We start from the raw sequence: 27,811 nt of genomic DNA on the forward strand, positions 1-27,811 counted from the left end.
TTCCTGGCTTACAAAAAATAAATGCTGTCAACTCAACCTTTCTATAGCTTGCTACTCCCAAAGGCTTTCCACATGTATTCCTGATGGGTGCAGCACGATTGCTGCTTCATAGCACATAGCAAGACAACAGTTATGACAGGATGCAAGACAGGAATATTGTATGCAGCTGAAAGGACAAGGGAAGCCAGTGTCAACAGATGCAATTACCAGATGTGAACTTTGGCCAAGAAGGTTAGAGTAAACACTCTTTAAGAAGTGCTTCAGGATCTTTAATGTCCCGAAGTCATCGCAATCTTGGCATCATGTCTTACTAGAAATGCAATCCTCTAGGGCTCTGACCATGCGCTGTAGTATGAATGCAGTTTTACTGTGGGGGGCGGGTATAGCTTGTGGCTTCACTAGTAGATCTCCCTGCTATTCAAAAAGCAGGCTTTGGGGAAAACTTATTTCCTAGAAGAGCTTGTCATCATGTGAGGGTGATTTAAAAGACTGATAGCTAAAGTGGATATGCACACAAACCACAATTTAACACTTGCTTCCAGGGAGGCTTCCTTGCCCTTCCCCTTAACACAGTGGGAAGAGCGATTATTTTCCAGTCCCACAGAGACGTGGAATGAGCCAATTGTTCTTATTCTGTCCTCACTTTGACACTTATTTCCTTTCCAATACAGGGCAGGTGCATGGGTCCTTGTGTTACATGGTGATGGAAATGAACTGAGGAGAAGGATGCTTTAAAAGGCAGCAGATGCCTTGTCAACCAAATTCAAAGGGAGAACTAGAGGTTCTCTTCTAGTAATCTCACCCAATTCCCTTCCAAGACCACCTCTGGGATTTGCATAATGTTATCCAGAAGGGAACTTAATTTGGGGGAAACACGAGTTACTCAATGATGGTCATTTACATCTAGGACAAAAATAATGGCATGTAAGCACCTGGTATTTAAAATGAGCCACTGCTAAACACTTGAATTGCATCTCTTTTCCAAGCAGCAGAAAGTGTCAATTACCTTCATATGTTCACCCATGATGAGAAAGCTTGTGTCCCTTGAACCTCATGTACTGGTAAGAAAAACTGACCTTTCTCTTGGACTGCGATGGGGAAGAGGGAGTAGGGGTGAGTGGTGCATGCCTTTAATCCTAGCACTCAGGAGGCTGAGGCAGGCAGATCTCTGAGTTCCAGGCTAGCCTGATCTACAGAGCAGGTTCTAGACAGCCAGGGCTACATTAAGAAAACTTGTCTCACAAAACGAAGAAGCAAACAAAACAAAAACAAGAAAGCAAAGAAGAAATGTGGCTTGCTTGTTTATTTCATTCTCCATTACTAGGTGTTGCTTTCAAAAAACAAAAACAAACAAACGAACAAACAAACAAAAAACCCAAAGAGGTATTTTGTTCACAACAAAACAAGAACAAACCAATTACCTAGATTTTTATGATTAGTTACATTTCTTATTCTATAAACTGAAGATGAATTGTCTGTCAATCCTTTCTGCTCTATCAGCTGTCTCCCCAGCTAGTCACTTGGTATTGACACATGAAGGATGACTCTGGTTTGTATCAGGTTTTCTTTAGAAAGGCTGTGACATTTCAAGAGGATGGGGTGCCAAGCTTCCAAATTGGCCTGAAAAGTGACTCCGCAATACGGACCTGTGCTCTCTCCACCCAGCCCTTGGCTGGTACTTATGTATACTGCAGTACAACTTAGGTCACTGTGTTTTCTAAAGTACATGAGTGAGTGTCTTGCCTCTAACTGAGTTGTGCAACTCCAAAGAGGCTGTTTCTAATGCTGTCCTCCAAACACCCTGGCCGAATCACTCTTCACACTTAAATAAAGCTTCTAGGTCTGGACTTTATCCTTGGGCTCTTAACTCAAAGGTCCGATAAAGTCTGCTACGCTTGGCCTTACTCCACATGTACCTTCTCTCATCAATGTTCTCCAAATAAGCCCTACCATTTCACACCTGTCCACTTTGTCCAGGCTGTTCTCTCAGCCCCGTGTGATCTTCCCTGTTGACACGCTCAAATATCATCTCCTCCACACATTCTTTCCTGATTCCTGGAGCTGAACCTAATCGTTTCATCTGTACTCTTACTACCTTTTCTTTAGAAGGGCTTGTCTTCAAATCTCAATGACCTTTTGCCTAGTGTTATGGTTTGTCCATCTGTCACCCCTACAACCCAAGGATTTTTAAGGGTGGAACTGTGTTTGACTTATTTTTGGGCTTCTCCAGATTCCCAGGACCTAACAGAGTACCTGGCACTCACTGACTGAACAAACAATAAACATTTCAAGGCAGAGTTCAAGTATTATGTGTTGATTTATTGAACTGTCTGTATGTGTCCTAGCTGTTAATCAGGGAGCCTGGCATAGACCACAAAGTCAGTACAGAATGCACAACATCTGTGCCGGAATAACTCCAAACATCTTTTAATGTCAAAGTTTTGGAGATTGGTTTGAATTCTTTTGCTTTCATGGAACCTTTGTAGGTCTAGCTGTTAGCAAGAAAATGAACTCCAAATCACTGACTTACATCCAAGAGCTTCAGCCACAGAACATGGTGCAGACCATTAAGAATGAGAACTTTTGTTTAGGCAGTTAATGTCTAAAGCAGAACATTATTTCTGCTACTACTTTCAATAGACAAACTAACTGCCCCCATTCTAAACATCATCAGAGCGCTTGCCCTTCTGAGGGTTCCAGCAAGAGGAATTTCAACCACAGTGCAATCAACCTCCTACCATTCCAGCCAGTCTACCACAAGCCAGATTTGGTGTTTCCCTGCCAGATGCCCTTGTGTCTGCCATCAGAAACTCCAAAAGAATTACCTGAAATACTTTTCCAGAAAAACAGGGGGAAGTACCTTGGAAGACTGAGACAATGTTTCTCCTGTCAGACATCATAAATCCATCCCCAGAATACAAGGTGTTGATTCCTGTGTGTGTGTGTGTGTGTGTGTGTGTGTGTGTGTGTGTGTGTGTGTGCGCGCGTGCATTTTTCTGAGTCCTACGCATCTTGGAATGTATGCCATAGATATTCCAATATGCAAGTTATTATCATGACTAACGCAGACAAAGTTACCTGCTGCTACATTCCAGGTATGTTTATGTATTCCCCTGTCTAATCTGCTTCCCTCCAGCTGTCTTATGTGGGGGGAAATGGGGATTTTCCCCCCTCTCTCCCTGTGTTTTCTCTAACAACTGTGATGTCAAATGCAATTATTTGCCGAGGAATCTGCTATATGCATGGATGAAAGGGACACATGCAAATCCTCAACAAGAAAGGGAAATACCAGCTATCTGGAACTATGTCCCCAAAGCACGCTGCTCTGGCAGCGTCTGCTGAAGGCCCCCTGTGCAGATATTAACAAGCTGAACACAATATGACTTTAGGAATGCAAAAGAAAAAAAACTGTTTAACATTTGAAAAATCTCCTCCTCAATCTGAGGTCAAGTCAGCTAATAAAAAAGCTTCAAAAACTTCTTTTTAAAAAAAAAAAAGCATGAATAAGCCCCAGATGTTCCCGTTCTCAGCTGAACTTTCCACCAAGTTATTTCATACCCTCTATTTTTCACAAGTGCAGCTATTTCAACCTCTCGTGCTGCCCTATCTCTTTCCAAAGAAAATTGCCTGCAGCCAAATTCCTTCTCCCACCCACAGTAACTAATTGTCCGTACTGTTATTCATCTCCTTTTCTGAAGAAGAATTAAATTGGCAAGACCCTTTAGTACAAGGGTGAAGACCTTTTTTTTTTCAAGGGCCACTGACCCACAGGGGGAAAAAATCAATTGGGGCCACACACAAGTAAAAAGCTGCTGGACTCTGTTGGTTTGTTTGTTTTGTGGGAGAAAAAGAAAGTGTCTTCTATTTTAGGGTTAAAAAAAAAGAACAGGGAAAGCAGAACTCCATTCAAAAGACAGAAGAAATAATAATAATAATGATAATAATAATGATGATGATGATGATAATAATAATAATAATAACAATAATAATAATAATAATAGACTCCAGGTCTATGCTATCCCACTTTTAGGGATGTGTTTAAATGTGAGTGCAACATAGAGAAAAATGGAGAAGGCCACAAGAAAGAAGGAATGGAAAGAGACCCAGAACTAGTGAAAGATGAACAGTGGACATACACAGGGAGATATGGTAAGCCTCCACGTTCATGTGCTAGTGGCCTTAACCGCCTGTCTCCAACCTGGAGTTCCCTGTGCTGCGCCCATTAGAATATAAGTTATCACTGCCCTTTGAAATCCTTATTAACTTTCTCACAGTTTAGGAACGGTCCCTTTCTACACTGAGAAACAGCTGCCTTGCTTTCATTTGCTTTGATTTTCAAACTTCAAAGCCATCTCCTTTAAAAAAAAATAAAGGTTATTTTCTCAAGACCATCTGAAGGTTTTACACGTATGTAAAGGCTGTGTAAAGAATGACTAAAGTCTCCGACGTTGCAGAGCTGTCAGATGGCCTCCTCTTTTAGCCTTTGAGAGATTAGCACTCCTTAGAGCTTGCACATTATGTTATGAAAGCATTTATTTCATTGATTTGAAGCCCCTGCCCCCACTTACTTTTGCATCCTAAGTTTGGGTACTAGTATATTAGATAATATAATGTGGAGAACACAGACATATCAGTAAGGAAAGCATTATCCAACAAGCACAGTTCTTTGGTGGATCCTTCGCTGTTCGGTACTGAACTTCTGAATGGCTGTACCTAGTAATCCACTGACACAGATGCTGTTGTCAAGCTGCACTACTAACTTGAGAGCTGTGCATATGCTCCTTGACCCTGGACCCAGAATATTCAGCCTTCTATACTGCTGTCTGAACTATAGGACAACAACAGAATAGGACAATGTCAAGAGAAGGGGAACTAAAAGAATGAGGGATGTAAAACATGGCGACACATGGAAAGACAGACCTATCGAGTCTGAAAAGCCCACTGCTGAAGGGGAAACTATGAATGAGAACTAAAACCTGGCCCAGTGGTGCATGCTTGTGTTGGAGACAAAGACTGGTCTTGGTGTGGCACAAAGGGCCACAGAAACAAAGTAAAAGTAACAGAGCAAGGCTTTTTTTTTTCTGAGAAAAGGGTGTACCAGAACCCAAACCAGGCTAGGAAACACACTTGGCCAAGATGGATTCTTTCTTATTCTGGACATAGGTGATTACTGTGTCTCATCTCATTGGTTGGAGCTTATCTGACATTTGCTAACCAGTATAGAGGTGAAGGAGAGGTTCAGGAAATAAATATGCTGGGCTAACTACCTTTGATAGAAAAACAAAATAAAACATACCTGTAATCCTAGCTGCAGGAAGGTAGGTAGTTTAAGACTTGCCTGGGTGACACAGTGAATCTGAGGCCAGCCTAGGCTACACGGTGAATCTGACGCCATCTGGGGCAATTTAGAGAAATCCTGCCTCAAAATAAAAATTCCAAGTGAATTTGGACTATAGACCCATAGAACAGTGCTGCCTAAAGTGTGCCTAGCATGAGCAAGACCTTGACTTCAGTCACCAATATTACTTCCACTACAGAAGTGCACACGATGGTGATGAGTAGAACACCCACAAACATAGGCTCTAGAACACCGGAACTAAGAAGTTACACCATTTAATACGCTCACCCTGTCTCAGCCTCTCAAATTCCAAGATTATAAATGGCTGTGACCATACCTGACTATCATCACCTTTTATACTTAGAGTAGTGGGTATCTTTCTAAGGATAATAATGGTTTTAGAAACAATGTTTGATGGCTGTGTCTTATTCTATTGTATAGGAGCAGTAGAGCTTACACAATAAGTGTCTATCTGATGGATTGTTTATTACTTTTACAGTTTTTGTTTGTGTGTTTCATTGTTGTTGTTGGTTTTTTTCACTATTCACCAACAATGACAGTGACATCCTTATACATCTTTGTGGACTGTAATAGCCTTTCTTAGGGAGAGATTATTGTAAATGAAGCGCTAATTGCAGTCTACTTCAACTGACTTCTTAGGCAAGGGCCTTATTCTAATGATTCTTATTACTCTTATTCCATGGAATTCAGAGTCAAAAGATAGGGAAACAAGTTCAAATTTAACTTTTGAATCATTTGTAATCTGAATACTAATTTTCTTCTGTATAAGTAAACAGTATGTTAATGATGGCTAGATCATAGGATAAAAGTTAATGTGGTATTGGAAATAAAGATTTAACCCCAGTGGTGCATATTTTTATTAACATGTATATATTGTTAAGATTTCATAAGCAGCTATAAGCACGGTGTTGGTGTTGGATATCCAGAATTCTAGCACTTCAGAGGCAGAGACAGGGGAATGCTGGTGAGTTTAAAAGACCAGCTTGAGCTATTTAGACAATAAGAATTAAAAAGCAGCTTTAGTGTGGCTACCATCGCCTAGATGTTCCTGCTTCAAAGAATAGCACCGCAGCAATGGTTCTGGGTTCCTAGATTCAATTCTGCTGCTGTTTCAAGTTGGGTTGTGTGTATGGCAGGGAGCAGGGGCTTTCAATCCAGTGCATGTCTGGCTGTCACATACTTAGATGATATTTGACCCACTAAAGTTCTTAAGCGCTGAACGTTCACCTGGTGATTATTTGTCATTGTCTGCTGTGCAGGGGAGCAAAGCTGATCATGCTCTTTTTTTCTTTTTCATTGGGCCCTCTATAAATACACCCAGAGTGTGTGGGTCTCAATTGAACACTCTGGCGAGACACCAACTTTCTCAGGAAGAAAGAGATCAGTTGCATTATAACACAATTTGCGATTCCTTTCCAAACTTCTGGTGCTTTTGCTTTGGAAAAAAAAAAAAAAGAAAAGCTGCTGCTGTTCATCATTGCTAGCCAAAAACATTTATAGATTATGGATTCTTTTATTAAAAATGAAGCATTCAACAAGCAAGGCATGCTTTCTTAGAGGTTGTGAGGCATAAACCAATTGTACAGCACGCACATAGTACATGCTATTTGGTTTGGACAGTTGCCTTTCTCTATTTTATTTATTTTATTTACCATTTTCTAATAAATGTAGATTCATAAGACACACATTCTCACAAAAACTTTAACTTAGCCTGAGCATGGTGATACATGTCTTCAATCTCAGTATTTACAAAGTCAAGGCCTGTAGATCTCTTGGTGTAAGGCTAGCCAGGTCTTTAAAAAGAGTTTCAGGCGCAAGGCCCTGGGTTCGGTCCCCAGCTCCGAAAAAAAGAACCAAAAAAAAAAAAAAAAAAAAAAAGAGTTTCAGGCTAGCCAGCATACCCTGTCTCAAAAGGACAACTTTTTAGCTTGCATAAGAAATTCCTATATTATTTAGAATATTGAAGTAGGTGGATACAAGACAAACAAAACAAAATAAAATATACACACACAAAACAAAAATAAAACCAAAAACCAAAAACAGAAAACAGAGGCGCTGTGGAAAAGCACTGTCTTTTAGCCAGAAAAAGTAGGAGTCAAAGAAATGTAAGACTTCTAAATCTTTCTGTGCCAGAGAAAGAAGTTACTTACAACACACACACACACACACACACACACACACACACACACGTTTTTGCATCAAGAAAAGAAAATATATAAAGCACACTAGGAATAGAAATCAGGTTGGCGTTTATCGTGCTGCAAGTAAACAAAGGGTTTCGGGAAAGGGAAGAAAACAGACTATAGGTTCCTAGAAGTCAAAGGTGGGGCTGACTTAGGGGTTGTTCTCGCCTTTTTGTCCAGCATGGGGCTCTTGGTGAAAAAAAGTCAGGTTTGCATGAGCATAAATGGCTCAGGGACATAACAGTATCTCAAAAAGACAGTGTTATGGCATTGTTAAAGCATTTGGTGACTGGCTACAGAGGACAGAGTATAGAGCTAGTGACATATTCAAAGAAATGATATTTAATGTGAGTGGGACAAAGTAGGTCCCAGGTTGCAGGAATAATAAGAGGACAAGCTATCCTTCTTTGTGGCTACCATACCCTGTAGCAAGTAAGAGAAATCTGCGTGGTAAGGGAAGATGTGCCCAAGATTTTATTCACTTGCAATAAGAATGCTTCGCAATTTCTACCACCTACACATGAAGCATGAGTCACCACGGACTTCAGGACCCAGGAAGACCAGAGTCTTAGAAATCAAAAGGGTGCATGAAGTTCTGTTTCATCTCAGCCATTCAAGCCTCAACAAGCTAAGCTCGGAGTGAAAAGAAGCCAAGAAAATGAAAGTGCCTATTACTCAGGCTTTGACAGACAAAGTAGGTTGCTTGGTATCATGTTTGAAAGTGATAGAACAGGCGAGAGTAGAAGGCGTAGGACATGGCTTGATGTCTCTGTCATAAGTAAGAACCAATAGGCATTCTCCAAGTGAGAGTCAGAATAGGGAGAGGGGAGAGAAGACTGTCAGTTTCCCAGTTCTTACTGTGGTAAAGAGATTCTGCACAAATAGAACAAGGAACTCACATAGAGAACATGGCACTATTCTAGAATATCTCTAAAGAAAGTGAAAAAAGGAGTGCTGTAGATGACTTCATTATTGTGTTGCCAAACTGAGACAGTCTAGTCTGTGCAGTCCAAGGCTGGTCTTAAAATGCCCTGTGTAACCAAGGATGGGCTCCTGTTTCTATCTCCCAAGAGCTGGGATTATAAGCATGTGCTTCCACACTTGGCTTTCTAGATGGCCTTTGGAAAGACCTAGAATGTTCTACATATCAACTTTATAGGCAAACCCCCAGTGTAAACAGTTCATTTTTAACGGCAAAAAGGATTTCCTGTGTGCTTTCTTCCTATCTGAACATGTCTAAATATTTCCTTCCCCTAAAATATATTCACCTTGTCTCAATAGCCCTATTTTTTTTTTTTCGGAGCTGGGGACCGAACCCAGGGCCTTGCGCTTCCTAGGTAAGGGCTCTACCACTGAGCTAAATCCCCAGCCCCTATTTTTTAACTGCATCAACTATAATTCCAAATAATCTCAAGTGTTATTAGCCCCCATCAGTCCAAAATTGTATCATCTAACTCAAAGATGGTTGGGATTAAATATATGACCCATCATAGGGCAAGATCCCCTCCTACCTGTGTACTTCTACAAGCAGATAACATGATCAATTTTCAGAATGAGATAGCAGGGCAGGTGTTAGAAACATTCTGACCAAACAGGGAAATAGATGGGTCAAAACTGGAACAGAATAATTCACTTATTCACACAAATATGTGTCACCCTACTATGTGCCAAGCTGTATTTGGAGCACACAGCCCCGTGCTGAGTAGTAGGACGAATCTTTACCCTTATGGAAAGGCTGTAATCCAACTCCTGAGCTACCCATCCTAAATGCTTTGTTCGCCTTCTTAGCATAAGATTTGATCAGCAGGGCACAAGCATGTGCTGAGGCAGAAAGAAAAAGGAGCCTGTTTGGTGAAAAAGTCAGGTTGGCTTGCTCTCTGCATATGCCTGAATAAAACCACAGGCAAGGTGCTATATACCATTCTAGGGAAAGAGAGCAAACTACAAGTAGCTGCTAGAATTAGAAAAACACAGGAGTTGCTTTCAAATAAGGAAATTTGTTCTACAAAGGTATGGAGAAGGCAAACAGTCACTGCTTCCCTCTGGTTCCCCACGCCTCTTTGTGAGGCTGTCATGAAACACAGTAGTCTCTCCAACACATCTAAGCTCCCACAGTGGCAGCTGAAGAAAAACACGATAATCTCTCTGGATCTTTCTCACAGTTTCGGTAATTTTTGAGACTTCAGTGAATGGATGACACTCAACATTCAACATCCAAGGAGCCACTTTTAATTGGGATATTGACTAAAAAAATGTGTAACAAATTGATTAAAGAGTAATAGTTAACACATTCATCAGGGAATCTAAATACCTCATTGTGAGAACTTCTTAAGGTTCAGTGAGGGATAAATCTTTACAGGTACTAGGGTTTTCTTTTAATTTTGCTGTGGGACCTGGAGCAGCTACTGGTCTGGTTTGAGTGGGTTATGACATATACTACATTCTTCTGAGCCCCAAAGCACTGCCTCCTCCAATCCTTATGTCCTGGCTAACAGGTAAAAAGTGACAGGGCCAAATTTAGAGACAAAGCAGTTCTCAATCCCCAGGCTATTCCATCAGGCCGTAAAAAGGAAGATTTAATAAATTTTAATGCCAGGCTTCACTTCCTTTCCTTGGAAACCCATGCAAGATTAGCTCAATTACTTTTCTCCAATTTCTGCCCTCTAACCCCCACCTCTCAAAGCTACACTCGCGAGTGAACATTACAAAACACTGGTCTCTGTCCATATCCTTCTCCTGTTCCTATACCTTCAGTGGCTGTCACTACCCAAAGAGTAAAACTTGGATTCCTTCTTATGCTATCTATAGCCCATGACATTTTTGACACACCTTTTCAGTCTCATCTTTCACGCCTCAGCCCCTCTGCTACTCCAGCTTCTGCCCTCAGCTCTCTAGCCACATGTCTACTAAGGCACTTTCATGTCTTTGAGCCACTGCGCACACCACATTCCTCTGCTGGGAAGTTTCGTCCTTGCATTCATTATCTGCCCAAATTCTCCTTGTCTTTCAAAGCCTGGTTTAAAGGCTACCCATTTTTGAAGTCCTGTCTAATTCTCTCAGTAGGAATGAATCCTTCCTTTCTCTGGGCTAGCAGGACCTTATTTATGCTTCTAACACTAACACAAGATGATATAGGCATGTCTTATCATCTACTTTGAAAGAGATCACACTCAAGTGCTATCCGTGTGTCCTTGCCCATAGTGCTGGGTATATAGTTGTTCAGCATTGGATGAATGGGTCCAAATGGTGACGATATATCCACATATGATGGTAGATGTGTATGTAGAGTGGATTCTGTATGTCCTTATCAGCGTACATACATAGCCAATCAAACTTAACACCACATAAAACATCGATGCCTAATACATAAAATAACTCCTAATATAGCAGTATATCTGTATAACCACGCTTTACTAGATGCTCGGCCTTATAGGCTTCATTTTGAAAGGGTGTCAAAGAAATGATTAGGGCTTAAGCGACTTCCAAGAATGACAGGGAAGAACACAGACCATGCACCCAGGGAGAAGCTGTGTTGAATTTCAACCTCTTAGAGTGAAAACCTGTAGCTTCAACAATTTGCACCGGAAGTTATCAGATGGCAAGTATTGATCAACCAATTTGCCACACAATAGTCTAGAAACTAACATAACTAAAAGGATATCAGCAGTAAGATTCCGTTTCCTGCTTCTGGGTTGGACATCTTTCAGCTCCCCACCTCCTTCAAGAATCCATACGCAGCAATAACGAACTGCCTCTAGCTTGGCTTAGGCTTTTGTATTAGCTCATTAATGAGTCTGGATTCCTTCCCCATTTTCCATGGTATCCCAGGCAGAGACAAAGACTCAGGCAGCAGGGGGCAGCTTTCCTTTAGCCTGATAACAAGTGCTCACTAGTCTCTGTCTGTAGTTAACAAATTCCATAGGTCTTTGAAGGTAGAGCCCACAGAATGGGTCCGGCCGGCCCTAAGCTCTGCAATGCAAAACAGAGCTTCTCTGCAATTCAAATAGAGCTCAGGAATTCAGGCCTTAAGCAGTGTTCCCGGCATCTCTGACATCACCCCAACAGCTGAGAGTGATGGTGTCTTAAGGAGGGCTCAGTAGCCCCAAGCCTTAGTCAATTCTTTCTGCTCTGCTGGCATGCGAAATGCACACACTTACAAATACATTATATGCTTTTCCAAATCATTCTAAACACCTCCTGGAAGACATCTGCCAATAAGGATCCCGTGGCAGCCACATTTTAAATATAGGACCCTCTCAACATCTTCAACCAGAGAACCGAATGTAAAAGGAATGCTGATTAACTTGCCATGAACTTTATAGCTCTGAAGTCTATTTGATACTACTGTTCCATGAAAGGTCTTGGTAGGATGAAGATCAAAATGAGACTCCTGGATTGTGTGCTAAGATTCCCCAAGCTGCACTTGGAGGGTAGCTAGCCTATTAATAGAGTATCTAATTTAGGGCAGTGTTCAAACTTGGGAGAAATCTAAAGAACTTGATTTAAACACACACACACACACACACACACACACACACACACACACACACCATCTATCAGCTTCATTTTTCTCTTCAAGCACTTTGAGCCAGACTAAATTTTCAACAGTTAAAAAAAAAATCTGTTGAAGTTTGGCGAGACACAATTTTTCCAAGAGTCTTTAGAACTTAGATTATTGTGTTTAGAATGTTCAGATCACGGAAACAGTCCAAACTAGAAAAGACACAGTTCCCAGTTCCTCCAATCCTGCACAAAGACTCAAATGGCGTAGTGGTGATTCTTGACTTTCCCTTAGGCTAATGCTTCATACTATCATAATATGAAAGGAGATAGTAGCTGTAATGTATGTGGACATTGCATCTCATCTTTATACTGAGTATACAAGACAGATGATAGTATACCCATTTCCCAGGTAGCAGGAAACTGGAACAACAGCAAGTTAAACAATTCATCCAAGGACGTGACTAGTAGCTGAGCGCACATAGATTTGGCTCCAACTCCTTTTTGCTTTATGCCGAAGTAAATACACTAGTGTTATCTTTTCAGTCTCTCGCTGTCATTCTAACCCTGTACCTATAAGGTTTTACAATAATTACAGCTACTGGTAAAATAAAAACTTATTTTTTCCTTTTTTCTTTTGTTCTTTCCATCTCCTTCCTTTCTTTTGTGGTGGTCACAAGAGTTGGGGATGGACCTGAGAGGACTGGGAAGTGAATGTGCCCGGGGTGCTCTATGGGAAATTTCCAAATAATTAATAAAAATAATATCTTAATAAAAATAAAATGCTTCAACATTAAAAAAAAAACAACCAAAAAAAAAAAAAAAAAACTAAACCCTCAGGTAGACTTGAGTCACCATCTTTTAAACCTTTAAACAGAGTGAAGAAATTTTTTTCTGGTCTCTCCCATGGTTTTCCCATTCCCATGAACCTATGCACATACCTGATTCTTCCCTACCAATACCGACCACACCATCTATAGTACTTGCTAAGTGATTGCTTCTTGTTGCTGTTTCCACTATCACCAAAAGCAATGATGTCTACAAAGTCAGCTTCCCTGAATCTCCATGGACATTTATTCCTGGAACTTTTCAACTCTCTTTCTCTTGTCATTCAGTCTGTTAAGATATATTTGGATCCCAATGACAATATCAATATAATAGTTATTACTACCTTCCTGCATGGTATGACTGAACATTAATGACATGGCTTCTCAGTCTTCACTTAGCTCATTTGTTAAAAAAAAAAAAGGTTCCTGTCAATCAAAGTTAAGTTCAAAGCAAAGCAAAGAAGCAAAGGCCCCTCACTCTCTCTTCAGGCTGATGTCAGTTTGCTAAGAAAATATTCCTTAGGTCTAATAATTAATTAGATACACATTGACTAAGGCAGATTATCTCTTTACCAACATTTCTTGTCATTTGTTTAAAAAGAACTCATAGTTATTTCTGCCTAAAACCATGTCTATGCTAGACCCACAGGCAAGCAACACATGTTCAATCATATAGCTATAAGAGGAAATATCGATGTTCTCTGAGAGAAAATCAAGTGGCTTCTAGTTTAAAATTATTATGGGGAACTCACACTATCCAAGAGATTGACCCAGAACTTTGCTAAGACACGATGGTAGGCTTTCTAGCTTGTGATTTCCACAATCCAATTTCTGCTTCTTAAAGTTAAGGATAGAACATTATACTGGATTCCAGATTCGTAGCTCTTCTTCTATTTGATGGGTTAGTCCAAAGTTTATTGGCAGTGCTAGCATGATAATTATTCTAAGACTCCTCAGTGCCCTAGGACGTAATTGACCTAAACTTAAGCATCATTTTCATAACGTGACATAAAAGTCACAAAATAACTATTTTAACTTTTTTTTTATCTTGTCACAGACTCAACAATACTGCATAATGTTTGGGGAAGGTAACACCTGAAAAATGTGGGTTACAAGAAAGTATTTAGATCAACTTATTAAGGAGAAAAAGAGATCACAGGTTAAAACCCTTAAAATAGGGGTTGGGGATTTAGCTCAGTGGTAGAGCGATTGCCTAGCAAGCACAAGGCCCTGGGTTTGGTCCCCAGCTCCGAAAAAAAGAAAAGAAAAAAAAAAACCCTTAAAATAAATCACCTACTGATATCCAGTGCATTAAACAATGGTGTAATTTTCATCTTAATATTAGATGGGAGTCTAGTAGAAAATTGCCACTTTTCAGTTGCTATGCAGAAATCACTGTGGTTGTTGCTTAAAGAGAACCTATAATTAGAGATACAGGGTTGACATAGTAAGAATTTACTTCCACTAAATTCCAACAGTGAGCTCATATAGAAAAGAATATGGCCCCATGTCTAGTCATGTGTTAAATACATTTAATATGCAATGGTCAGACTCAACTAACCATGGGAAAGACCCCATCTTTAAAAAATGAAAACCAACTAACATGGGACTTTCTCTGGGATTGAGACTATGGGAAGGATCATTCTAGACAAGAAAGCTCAACAGTCTTTATTCCCATTGGATTTTCTCAGAATTCTAATGACATGGGCAAGGAAAATTTGGAAGTATTGGTCATCAGCATTGAAGAAGACACTTTACCTCATTAGCACTAAAATATGGGATTTCACTTATCATTTCTAAAAGGAATAATGTTACCACCACTGATTTCCTTGTGTGTTGTAGACATTCTGTACATTGAGGTATTGTTTCCATTGAATTAAACACTCATGAGTTTTAAGAGCAGCCTGAGAGTTTCATTGTTTTATTCAGAAGACCAATATCTATGTATGAAGAAGTTTACAACTAGCATTGCTTGGTTGAAATAAGAATGAGAGACTCCCACATTCACCATGGAACAGAATCTGAATGCACTGTCCTAAAATAACTGAGTTATTTGGCATTTAAATCTACTGACTAATATGAAGTTAATTTTGTCATCCTTAGAAGGGGGAGGAAAATCTTGAATTGTTAATGTATCCTGGAAGATAGAGGAATTGAGATTCAGGGTATGAGAGTATAAAGATGACTAATTCTGATGTAGAACAGAGACAGCCTCTGGGCAAGGGCCCAAAGCCTGTGCAATCGGTTCCCCTGGCTCTGTCTGCCTTGGGTTCAGTGATCCCCACAGAGACCACCTCCACTCAGTGTATTAACTATTCAATGGGTTTAATGAATGAGGTGGTGGGTAATGAGGTGTACTTGTTATGAACAAACCTAGTTAATAATGTCCACAAGAGATAAATAATTAGCAAGCTCATGTCTCATGCCACAGGGCTTTTTTTTTTTTTTTTTTGGTTTCAAAGATGAACTTCTGAAGTATGACCTCCTGCCATGACCTGAAGCACATACTGTTCAAGAAAACATGCTTGTACATGTACATTCATATTTGCATTAGAAAAGACGTTGGGGGCAGACTAGAGTATACACAACAACAATGACAAACGCAATAATAGATAAAAGAAATCAAAATCTATAGAAAATTGAATATAGTGAAATATAGTAATGAAGAAAAAAATATATCTTCCTCTATTGCTCAATCAAGGTTATCATGATAGTGCTACCAAAACCGTCCTGCTCACCCTTCCTGACTTATCTTCCAGTTTTGAATAGTTTAATTAATATGCAAGGACTAAAATCCATGACCCAATTTAAATACATTTAATGCTGTATATTCTAAATATAGCAAGTAGTTCCTTTTCAAGAAATTTAATCTAAAATATTTGAGAATTCTCTTTGGTACAATGTTATTAAACTGTAAATAGTAATTAAGATATTAAAAACACATGCTCCCCAAAGCCACCAGACATTGTAATTATATTTCAAGCTATTAAACAGAAAGACAAAAGATTTTTTAATGATAAATGTGCTTTGGAATGTGTCAGCTAATTCCGGTTACTTTGTGAAATAATGCTTCGCTCCACAGAGTCTAGCAGCTGATATTTAACAACTAATTTACACTGTCCTTTTGTTACTGAGAAGTCTCTTCATTGGTTTTTGCAAATACCCCGTCTCCTTTCCCACTAACCCAGTCTGGCTCAAAATGGAAATGGAAATTACTATTGTTCTGTAGCGCCATTTGTAAGTAAAGATGTATCCTAGACACTGGAATATAGTAACAGTTGAGGAAGGCCTTTTATTTAAATTTGATTTTCAGAAAGCTTCTTAAAAAAAAAATAACAAGCCTAGAATTCAGATTTAAGACTAGCTTTTCTAGAAAGCACTGGATCAGGTCAGTGTTTTCCAGGCTATCATCTGTTCTTATGAGAAGACTATGAAAAAGTTACTTGATGTGTTTCTATCATAACTAAGAGCCAACTCAAAGATTTGGAAAAATTGCATGCTCAGGAATGTACCTTCTGTGTTACTCAACAACTTTACAAATTAACTTATTAAATATTTAACATTCTATTTAGACAGCAAGTGTCTTCATTGTATGAGATTCTATCAAGCATCTTAAAAATACTTTGCCACTATTTCCAGAGAGAGATAGAAGTAGAGATATTTCAATGCCTGTTGTACATTTGACATTTTTTCCTTTGTCCATTTAATGTTAGTTAGGGATTTGAGATGCTAGCTCACATACTCTCCTGTGCTACAGAGCACCCTTATTTGTTCATCATATAATGTGGTAGGCAGTTTTCTAATAATTGTCCCAATTAGGATTCTGGAAAACATGCTTTGTCTTTCTCTGTTGAAGACTTTAAAGTCTTAGACTATAGAAATATCTATATTTGGCCCTTAAAAATTGTTAATCTACAATGTAAGGGGCTTCAGATATTTGTACTCCTCCCCACCTTTTATATATGCATCCTAATAGTAGCTTGTTCTTCTTCTCTTCATTAGATGAGTAGAAGGAAAGGCAAGAATAAAACCAGTAGCCTTGGAGTTTGGGTCTCATTAGAGCATTGTAGTTTCTTCTTTTGGTAAATGTAACTAACAGAGCCCATCTTGCTTTCCTCTCAGAGACAATGCATCAGTTTATCTAACGTGCATCTACAAACTGATCTCCGCTATGCAAATGTATGGTTGAATTATTATTTAGATAGAGTTACATGGTTACCATGATTCAAAGACAGGTCAAATATGTGGCCCTGGGGAACAGATACATAGTAGGAACGATAAATGCCAAAATGTGTTTTTTTTTTTTAACGCTCAATGTTTTATAGCCTGGTGAAAAGAAGGCAGAAGAACAGAAGAACTGGATAGGGGGAAGGGCAAGTTGAAGTTCCATCTGCCTGTGTTGGAAGGCTGGTGGGAAGGGAACAACTTCTGAAAGGATGAGAGGTTACAAAGTGGAAAGGGGTGACCTGGGAACAGGGTGTTTTTTTTAAGAATGCAGAGCAGAGAATAAAGTCACAAGACTTGTTCACAAGAGGGTCCTGGGTTAAAGTCTGACCTTGAGTCACAAATCACAGAATCACACGGCTGGAAGGAATCTTAAGAGGCCATCTCGTTTACTCCCCCGCCATTCAGCAGGACATTGTAACCTTCCTAAACAGATGAGACTTTATCCTACTTTGAATGAGAAATTCTTGACACCAAATGGGCAGGTATTGACTGCTCTGGTCTCAACTCTTTACAACAGGCAGGAAAACAATTTCTGGAATTTCATTTGAACCTTTACTGAAATGGGCAAGGTGATAATTTACTAGTTTTTCCTTGAGGGCAATAACTCCTGTGGTAGTTTAGGAATAGCAAAATTAGCTGTAACTTATAAATACACTTAAACAGAGAAAATGCTACTGACAGACTAAGTTAGAGGATAAGTTGCCCAAAGCGTCATATGGGTAGAAAGGTATTATGAACATTCATGGTAGTTGTGGAGTCTTCTATCCACATAGGAGTTTGGAGCAGAAACAAAACGTGGTTTAAAGAAATATGATCTAGTAAATTCCAGAACTAATACTGAGAACCAAGAAAGGCTCAATTCCTCCCTTAACAAAAAAAAAAAAAAAAAAAAAAAAAAAAAAAAAAAAAACCAATAAATCCTCACATAAATTAGAAACTGAAAAAGAAATAAAAGGGACCTCATTTTCAATCGTGGGAATCTTACACACGAACCGCGCGGCTTATGAGGAGGAGGGCGTATACTGCACACCTGGTGCCCCTTCCCAGGAAATGGGCTCAGGACTGACCCTGAACCCATCCCCTCAAGGTTACACCATGGGACTGTCAATGTAGAAATAACGTTACTTTATTCTCTTCATGGGTATAGTGTTTCCTGTGCTATCAACAGAAACCATAATCTGAAAGGAGGCAGCTGAGAATGTCTGTGGAAGACGGTTGAGTTATTTTGGGAGTTGCTCGTAAATGCTCCAATTCAACAGGATGGACACACAAGCCCAGATAGGAAGAAATCTCCGCACTTGTAGACATAAAGGATGGAAAGTAACATTACCTGGAGTCTCCATTCACATGCAAACATAGGCAAGTTAACTCGATTCTACCTCCCCACTGCCAAAAGTTTAGGCCAATTTAGTCAGGCATTCACTGAATCCAGATGTTTGGCAGTATAGAAGAAACAACATCTGGATAATTGATTGAATTTTCAACTCTGCTCACTAGATGTTTGGCAACATGCCTGCACTGCCTCTAATGGTCCCTTGCCTCAGTTTCTCTAGCTATAAAAAGGGAATAAACATTTGTCATTTGGTGAGGATGATAAAATCTTTAAGGGTAATGCATTCTTAAAAAGAATGGTTCTATGAGAGTATTGTATCTCATAAAATCTCAGGTTGGATCCCACCCCCACCCCGAACAACTAGTCTTCAGATCATGCAGGGATGGAAATAAGGTTAAGTGCTATAGAGAGCTAATGCCGTATCAGTGTTAACATTGCCACCATCACAATCAAAACTCTGTTCTTTGTTATTTCCCCAAAATATCGGCCAAAATGTGAGTTTCAGCTAAGGTTTGAAAAGTTGTGTTTTGTGCATGTAAAGCAGCACAGGTGAGAATAAAAGAAAGCCAGTGTGAGTGTTTGGAGCCAGACCCATGGTAACAGGTAAAACTGGTCTATCAATGACAAGCAATTGCTCAATGCTATTTGTATAGAAAGGGAAAATGTGCGCACACTGCTATGAGTGGAGGGAGAAGAAAGGAATGCTGATGGTGAATTTTCCCTCTCTATGTTTACCTCTACCTCTCCATGGATTAGCTTGTGCTTTTGTGGCTGAAAGTTAGATGAAAGAAAAAAATATATAAGAGAGAACACAAGCGAAATAACAAAGGAATCTGCAGTCACACAAAACTAAAGTACTGAAGCTCCCTTTCTTTCTTTTTTTTTTTTTTTTTGGTTCTTTTTTTCGGAGCTGGGGACTGAACCCAGGGCCTTGTGCTTCCTAGGCAAGTGCTCTACCACTGAGCTAAATCCCCAACCCCTGAAGCTCCCTTTCAAAGGTAAACCCTGCCTACAGGGAAAAGACTAAACAGCAGCTCCATAACTACCATTTAATAAAGGCCTGGTATGCAAACATAATTATATCTATGCATATGTATATTTATGAATATTATAATATGTACACACACATGTGCTTTAGCTAGCCTTATAGTACTACTGATGGGAAAATGAAAGTACTGATTTGCCTAAGGTTATATATTAAAAATACATATATATATGTAAATGCGTATTTATATATTTATAAATATTGTATGAATGTCAATGTATATATTTATGTGCGTATGATTAATTTATATACACAAATACATATATGTCCATAAATATATACATATATATTAAAATACATAATTTCAGACCCAATATGGATGCAAATTCATATTCTTTAACTATAGCTGAAACCTTTACAAAAAGGCTTGCTGTAAACATCTTTGGGGATTACTAGATCATATCGAAGCCTGTATTTTCTCAATTTTCCTTTTCAAGTGGATTCTGTTCACAGGTCTTTGTCTGAAATCCCTTAATGGCTGCCCCACTCTACTTACCTTTGCTTACTCCTCCCTTATACATGGTTTATAGCAGCTCTTCCCCCTAGCCTTGCTCACCCTATGTTTCTATCAGGTCACCCCAACTAATGAGCAGCATCTCTCTACGTGCTTTACTGTGTATCACACTTTACCTTTCTTGAGATGTTTATGCTTGGGTTCCCTTCCAGGGAGGCTGTTAAAGCAGAGTATTACATTTCTTTTCAATCTCAGAAGTCCCTCAGACCCAGTAGAACACACACCAGGTATGCCTTAAAGTCTGTTGAAAAATCTATACTCAGGATTAGAGGCACAGTGATGGGCCCCGAAATTTTGGTCTCACCAATGCAGGATTCAAACTGGGTAGACTCACGCAGACACAGTTAGGGTCATTATAAGTAGTCTGCAGACCAATAGATTTTTCCTCCTAGGTGAAGTGGTCACATTGCCTTGGTACCCTTCGAGACACATTTGGAAAGAATCAGTGCTGTGGTCATGTGCTCAGCAGCAGTATCGAGCATTTATTAAGTGGTCACTGAGCTCAGAGCACTTGAGGGGACACTGGAGGAGTTCCTCCACGTGTGCTTTCAGTACGGTCATGATACAATGCGAAATGCGCTACCATTAGAAAGCCCTTGCAAACAATTTTCTCAGGCTGCCAAAAAAAATTGCCAGTGTTCACACAGAAAATAAAATCAGCCTTTTGTCTTCACACAGGAACTTTTGTCCTTGCACAAACATTTTAGTCAAATTACATTCTTCCCAAGCTAAATAGTAGCCCAGTACCTGGGTCCTCCCATTCATGAAGCAAGGCATGGCACAGAAACACTGTCACTGTGGCATATGGTGGCCTTTCTGGTGGCTTTTACAAAAATATGTGGCCACAAAGCAATCACAAGCAGATGGTACAACTAACTTCTATTTGTGTCTTGTTGTAAAACTCCTGACAAGAGGGGGAAAATATGTGTATAAGGTCAAGAAAATGAGAGGAATGAGTCAGAATTTGGCAAAGGTGCTGTGAAACCGGGCCTCTGAGATCTTGCTGGTGGTAGTGAAAACTGATATATTCTCATTGGAAAGCAATTTGGAGACAGCCATTGAAATATTCACATCCCTTGATGCAATAGCATAGTATTGTAAGAAAATAATCTATGATCAGGAGATAGTGCTGTGGATAAAGAGACAGCTCAATGATGGAATGAAACTGGAATCACTTAGGATGTCTATCAATCATGAGGACTAGACAACAGAATGCTACACGGCTACAGAGAATGATTAATAGGAGCATGAGAATGTGTTGTCAGATAGTATGATTTTAAAAATTATTTTATGAAGCCAGGCATTGTGGCTATACCATTATCATTTTTCTAGTACTGCAATATCATAATAAATCAAAATGGAGTGAAAGATGTCAAGTTTAGCAGGCAAAATCATTGAAGAAAATAAATAATTGCTACTTACCCACATGCCTAAATACTAGTGTCAACAATGAAAACCATCTGCCTCATATTAATTTCCTTTGCACTTCCACTTTTGCTGGATAACACACATACCTGGTTAATGTGCTTCAGTTTGTCAATGATCTGGCTAACCACTGGCTCAGGGCCCTTCATTTTCAGCTCATGGAGGTTAAACTGATTCTTCATCCCATTCCTTGCCGCCTTCTGGCTGTATCTAAAGAGAGGAAGGAAAAGAGAAAGTTTGTCAATGAGAGTCCCAATCAAAGAGACCGCTGACTCCATTGGGTACCAACAGTGCAACTGACTATAAATTCTCTCCTGCCTTTTAGAACATGAGATGGCAGAATGGGAAGCACTGTGCTAGGGGACGTTCAAGGTCATGGTCTGTGAACAACACCATTAAGGACTAGCTCTGCTTGTGCTTCCCGCTCATTTGAAGGAGAAAGAACTTCCCATGCTCTTTACCTCTGCTTTACCCTCATACCCCTCCTCTCACAATTTCCTGCGGACCCCACAGGAGCTGTTTTTCTGTTCAGGGAATTTTTTCAACCAGATGAAGCATATATTATGCCTGTTAGCTTGCCTCCATGTTCTCCCCTGGAAGAGAAAAGCACAGCTCAAGAGAAGCTTGTTGACATTGTCCTGCGTGGGGAATCACAGGCTTTGCTTTAGAGCTGGAGGATCTATTAAGGTCTCTACAGATGTCCTCATCAGGCTGGATAGGGAGAAAATTTATAATCCAAGGCCATTCATTCTACCTTTCATCCCCAGTGGCAGGCTTTTCTGCCTTCAACTGGGACAGTGATTCCCACTCGATTGAACATTTTTCTGTACCCACTGTTCCAGCTCTTCATTTTAACCCAAACTGGAATCCTGTCATACATCCTGATTTGCATCATTTTCTGTCCTAATATCTATATTGTGGACATACTCCATTTCAGAACATGCCGAACTGCTTTTTTCTTATCGTTCTGCATAACTGTATCATACTTTATTTGTCCAAACTGATAAACTATTTGTAAAAACTTTGATAATATAAACAGTGTTGTAAGGAATAGCAAGGGGGTGAGAATGGAGGGAGGGAGGGAAGAGAGAGAGAGAGAGAGAGAGAGAGAGAGACAGAGAGAGAGAGACAGAGAGAGAGACAGAGAGAGAGACAGAGAGAGAGACAGACAGAGACAGACAGACACACACACACACACAGAGACAGACAGAGCCAGAGAGACAGACACACACACACACACACACACACACACACACACACACACACACACACACACACACACACACAGAGAGAGAGAGAGAGAGAGAGAGAGAGAGAGAGAGAAAGAGAGAGAGAGAGAATATCCATTATATATGATGTATGGTCAGCTCCTAGAAGCTTTGCAGTTTCCTGGTTCTGAATGAAAAGGCAACCACTGAATTGTCAGATCACCAAGCCAACTGCCTTCGTGGACTCTTTAGTAAACAGTATATTCAGTATTTAGTCACCCCGTTTATGTCCATAGAGTGCTGTGGAAATGTGAGATCTCCGTGATGATACCAATTCCGACGTCTTTCTTTACTCCTGCTATTGCCTAAGGAAGAGACCCCATGCACAGATGAAGATGTAGGACTAGTACAGAAACGAACCTCAGGAACACGTTCTTAAAGATGCCTCCTTGGACTTGTCCATATCAAAGTTCGGCAAGCACATTTCTGTGTCTTCTTACAAACAAGCCTTTTCCTGAAGCTCATTATCCTCACCAGGCTTGGAGAAAGACATGCCAGCCTAGCAATATGGTCCCGGACTCCCCATTCTAAAACTATTATGAATATTAAATCTAATTACTTGTATAGCTGATCCCTTGGCAACACTACTGTAGGGTTCTCTGCCACTCAAAAAAGAATTACCCTGTAGTTCTGTTTTCTTTTCTCATCTCTCATTTTCTAGTCATGAATTAGAACTAAACATGGCCAGCTCAACACTGCTTCACAATCCCATGGTGACTCAGTTAAAAAAAAAAAAGGCAGCACATCTAAAAGCTCGCCCAACTTTTCTTGATAGTTGAAATAGCACTCACTCTTGCACTGTATCATGTGCTATTTAAATCCTCAAAGAGCTCTAGTAAATTAAGCATGGTTTCTGGTTACAGAAGTGTTGGGAAGGGCTGGCTTGTGGTTTAGACATAAAACTCGCCTTTATCTCAATCATGTCACAAAGCACTAGTCAAATGTACTCATCCAACTGGTGTTGACTGTTGCTAAAATTCAGGGACACTATTTAAATACTATGTTCTTAGACTATTCCTTAAGTACTCAGGACACTCCCCTGCCTCATATCTTTTCCTGTATCTCATCTCTCTATCCTTTCCTTCTACCTTAGGTTGATTAAAAAACAAAAAAACCAAAAAAACAAAAACCAAAAACCAAAAAACCAAAAGCCACTGAAACATGTTGCAGACATTAAAAGAGCATAGTAGATCTTAGGCACTGATAGAGAAGAAAGGTCAAGGTACATTAAAACAGATAAAATCCCCACGAGTTGAGAATGTCCAGTATGGTTCTATTTGTGATACAGATGGGTTTATATAGACAGTATAGTAGGCCTTTCCCACTTGTCTACAGCGTCACCCTCTTTAGAATCACTGGCTGGCAAATAATAATAGCAATAGCCTGAAAACATTAATTGAAAAACTATAGAAATAATTAATTGATAAGTCATAAATTGAATGTTGTTCTAAGTAGTGTGATAAAGCCTATACCATGGCACTCATTCATGTCTAGGATATAGATTATCTGTCTGTTGTGCATGTCTAAGCTAATATGCTACCCTGCTCACTACTAGTCACTTAGAAGCTGCCTAAGTTATCAGATTGACTTCAGGGTAAGGGAGAGATAGTACACAGCTAGAATTGTTTGATGGTGTTATTATTAATCTCTTGCCCTGTCTAAATTTCTTTTTTTTTTCTTCCGGAGCTGGGGATCGAACCCAGGGCCTTGTGCCTGCTAGGCAAGCGCTCTACCGCTGAGCTAAATCCCCAAGCCCCCTGTCTAAATTTCTAAACTAAACTTTATATCAGTGGTCTATGTTCAGGAGACAACAGTACAGGCATCATTTGGTATGCAAGTGTGATTAGTTCCAGAACCCCCTTTATTGAAAAACTCCCACACTATATGAATATAACCTACACAATCCTCATATAGCTTCAATCATCTTGACATTATTTATAATACTCACTGTAACACAAATAATTATTATATTATTTAGAAAGTCACTGCAAGAAACCCATCCATATATGTTTAATATATCCAGCACAATTCAGTTCCCCCAGTACTTATTTATCCTCTCCAGCGTCTCATTATATAGCTTTGGTTGGCCTGGCACTCACTGTGTAGACCAGTGTGGTCTTGAATTCACAGAAACCCTCCTGCCTTTGCCTCTGGAGTGCTGGCATTAAAGGTGTGCACCACCACAGTCAGCTCCTGTTTGGTTTTCTTTTCAGTGCTAGGCCTCATGCATACTAGGCAAATCTTCTACCACTGACCAACACTTTCTTTCTTTCCCTTATCCTGTTAAAGATCAAACTCAGGTCCTTCAGCCTGCTTAGCATGAGGTCTAGCACAGACCTACATCACCAGTCTTTTCCTACTTGTGTTTCCAAATTGTGTTTGGTTGAATCCTTGGACATGCAGAGGTGACTATTCATGTGGGGTTCAGTACTATCATTTCAAGGAAGCAACAAGGTCTTGGAATACATCTTTTACAAAAGGAGAACCCCTGTACTCTCATATGCTGTATAACTATTCAAATATGTACCGAAAGCGAGGAACTAGTGAAGCTCTTCCTTTCAATAAGTGAGAATAAGTGGATGCCAGACAAGACTTGCTTATGTATTTTTTCACTTTATTTATCTTCTGTATTTTATACCATGGGTATTTGCTTCTCTGTGTGGAACTGACAAGTGAACCTAGGGCCTTGCCCACACTAGAGCAATTCTTTGCTATTATGTTACATCGTCAGTCCTGCACTGTGAGCTTTCTAAACCTTTCTATTTGACTTTTTTTTAAATAAATGAAATTGTACACCACAGTTAACTTCAATCTGTTTCAGTGTTTGTAAGGCATGATTGACAAAATTTGAATGTATTTATCATGTATACTGTGATGTTCAGCTATGTGTATATGTAGTGAAATGATTCCCAAATGCCAGTTGTTTAATCTATCCATTACTTTACTCCATCATCCTTCCCGTTGTAATAAGTTCAAAAACTGTTTACTTAAGCACATGTGCCTCCCTGCGATAGCAAAGGGACACAGATGGTGTGTTCTCAGGGTATTTCATGGGACATGTGTACTCTGAGTGTCAAGCCCAAAGGGAATCAGTTAGGGATGTCTCTGGAGTTTGCAGTTAATGAATTCATTCAGCATTTCACTTCCATGGGTTCCCTCAGTGCTGCTGATGCATGCAGCCCTTGAGAGTCTTTGAATGAGGCTGAGCCATGGTAACCCCAACTCATCTGATCCACACACTGCAAAGGGGACAGGGACCCTCATTAGCCTCAGGAGATTTTAACGGTGGGTTATCTGGTTAGCAATACTTATCTGTGACTTGATTAATTGTCCTCTTTTCACAACTGCCTCTTCCCAGAAGTTTTAACATGCCTCTGGTAAGGAAAGAATAGAAATGCCCACCTTTGAAATGGGATGCTTTTTCAGCTGTATGGACTTAGCATGATATTAGAGGCGTTACCTTTAAGCACTGCGTTCAGTATCTTCTTCCCCCATCCTGTTTGGATCTATTCAGCACAAAAATGACTGCCGTGATACTAAGAAAACCCTATTTATGCAGTGAAAAGGAGAACGTTTCTCCCTTTCAGGCAGATTGGTTAAGGCCTGGAGGGGGGAGGGGGAGGAAACCTGTGTAAAAGCCTTAAAGAGAAAAGGAACCTAATTAAAACAGGACATCTGGGCATGCTTGTCCTGGGACAGTTGAAGCAAAGAGAGCACTTGTAAAAGAGGAATAGAGTCAAACAAGCGTAAAATGGGCGAGCTTTTCTTCCTAAATCTGCACTGGCTGAGGCAATCAGCGGATGCAAATGGAGAATGCAGGAGATCGAAGCGCCTTCACAGACCAGCGGGTCCAACCCCCTCTCCGTGTACACGAAGAAACAGACTCAGCAAGGGACTTTTCAAACAGCGAATACTACAAGTTTCATACTCAGAATAAAACGCTTTTCTTTAAAGGTCCCTCAAACGGATCCTGTGCATTCCTAACACGGCTGGTTCTGATTTAGGGCAAGGGGGTTGGTGGAGACTTCACGTTCCTTCTTGCCCTAGGCATTAGAATGGTGGTAAGGGTTTGCTAGCAAGTCTCAGAAGGACTAACTCCTGGCTAAAAGGATTTGATTTCACAAAAGTTTACATTCAATTGCTGCCTGATTATGGCTGGGCAAAGAACAAGCTATAGATCATATATGCTCAGAGCGCCATCTTATGGACAGACTGTGGCACGACAATGAATGGTCTGTCATCCTTGGAAAATACTCGGGCCACAAGTGCTGGTGGAAAATGAGATAATTTAAAGAGAACAAATAGCTTCAAAAGCAAACTAGAACAGAGTAGCAAAAACCATCTTATTAAGACTTATTATTAATCCTGAGATTAATAATAAATAATAATTAAGACTTATTAATTTTATCAATAATATCTTATTATATCCAACTGTTTTCCGTTGGAAATGCAGTCTTAATTTGCATAAACACACAAAAATAAAAGATGAAATTAGCTGAGATTTTAAATGTGTTTAATAAAGAAAATGACAATTTTTCTTCCAATCTGTGCATATTTCTTTGTTTGATTATGTTGGGTCATAGTGTTTACTCCTGGCTACCCTAGGACTTGCAATATGCACATCAAGCTGGCCCTAAACTGATTGCAAGTGTGGACCATTAAACCTAGATTTCTGTGGATATAGTCAAAGAGAAATATCCCATCTCTTTCACTTTTTCTAACTGCAGCAGGACAGTAACAAACAACTTCAGGGCAAGTTTTAAATGCTAAAAACACACTTATCCACGATATTTCAGCAAATACCTTTGTTTCTACACAATTGCCTTTCAGAAATTACAGAGGTTTTAGTAGCAGGAAAGAAAATCCTAGGGAAGGAATTGGAAGCATGCGAAGCCATTTATGTCTTATTTTAGTAGGAAAGGAAGTGAGTGCCAATCCATTTCTATTCTTGTTTGAAACCTCACTTGAGAAAGGGCTAAAAGATGACTCTTGGAATAGACAATGATTGACAAAATTTGAATGTATTTATCATGTATATTGTGATGTTCTACCACTGACCAACACTTTCTTTGGTAAAACCTATACCATGGCACTCTTCCATGCCTAGGATATAGATTATCTGTCTGTTGT

The 27,811-nt window shown here is 39.7% G+C and overlaps 1 protein-coding gene across 1 annotated transcript in view; it reads right to left on the reverse strand.

Moving 5' to 3' along the window:
• The window catches only part of Gpc3 (glypican 3), a 367,829-nt gene that overhangs the window by 73,151 nt on the left and 266,867 nt on the right, over nt 1–27,811 (reverse strand). The window contains exon 6 of the mRNA NM_012774.2: nt 21,503–21,623. Within this exon, the coding sequence (NP_036906.2) occupies nt 21,503–21,623 (121 nt within the window). The remainder of the gene's footprint in view (nt 1–21,502; nt 21,624–27,811) is intronic.

Source organism: Rattus norvegicus, chromosome X (assembly GCF_036323735.1).
Source record: "Rattus norvegicus strain BN/NHsdMcwi chromosome X, GRCr8, whole genome shotgun sequence".
NCBI lineage: Eukaryota > Metazoa > Chordata > Mammalia > Rodentia > Muridae > Rattus > Rattus norvegicus.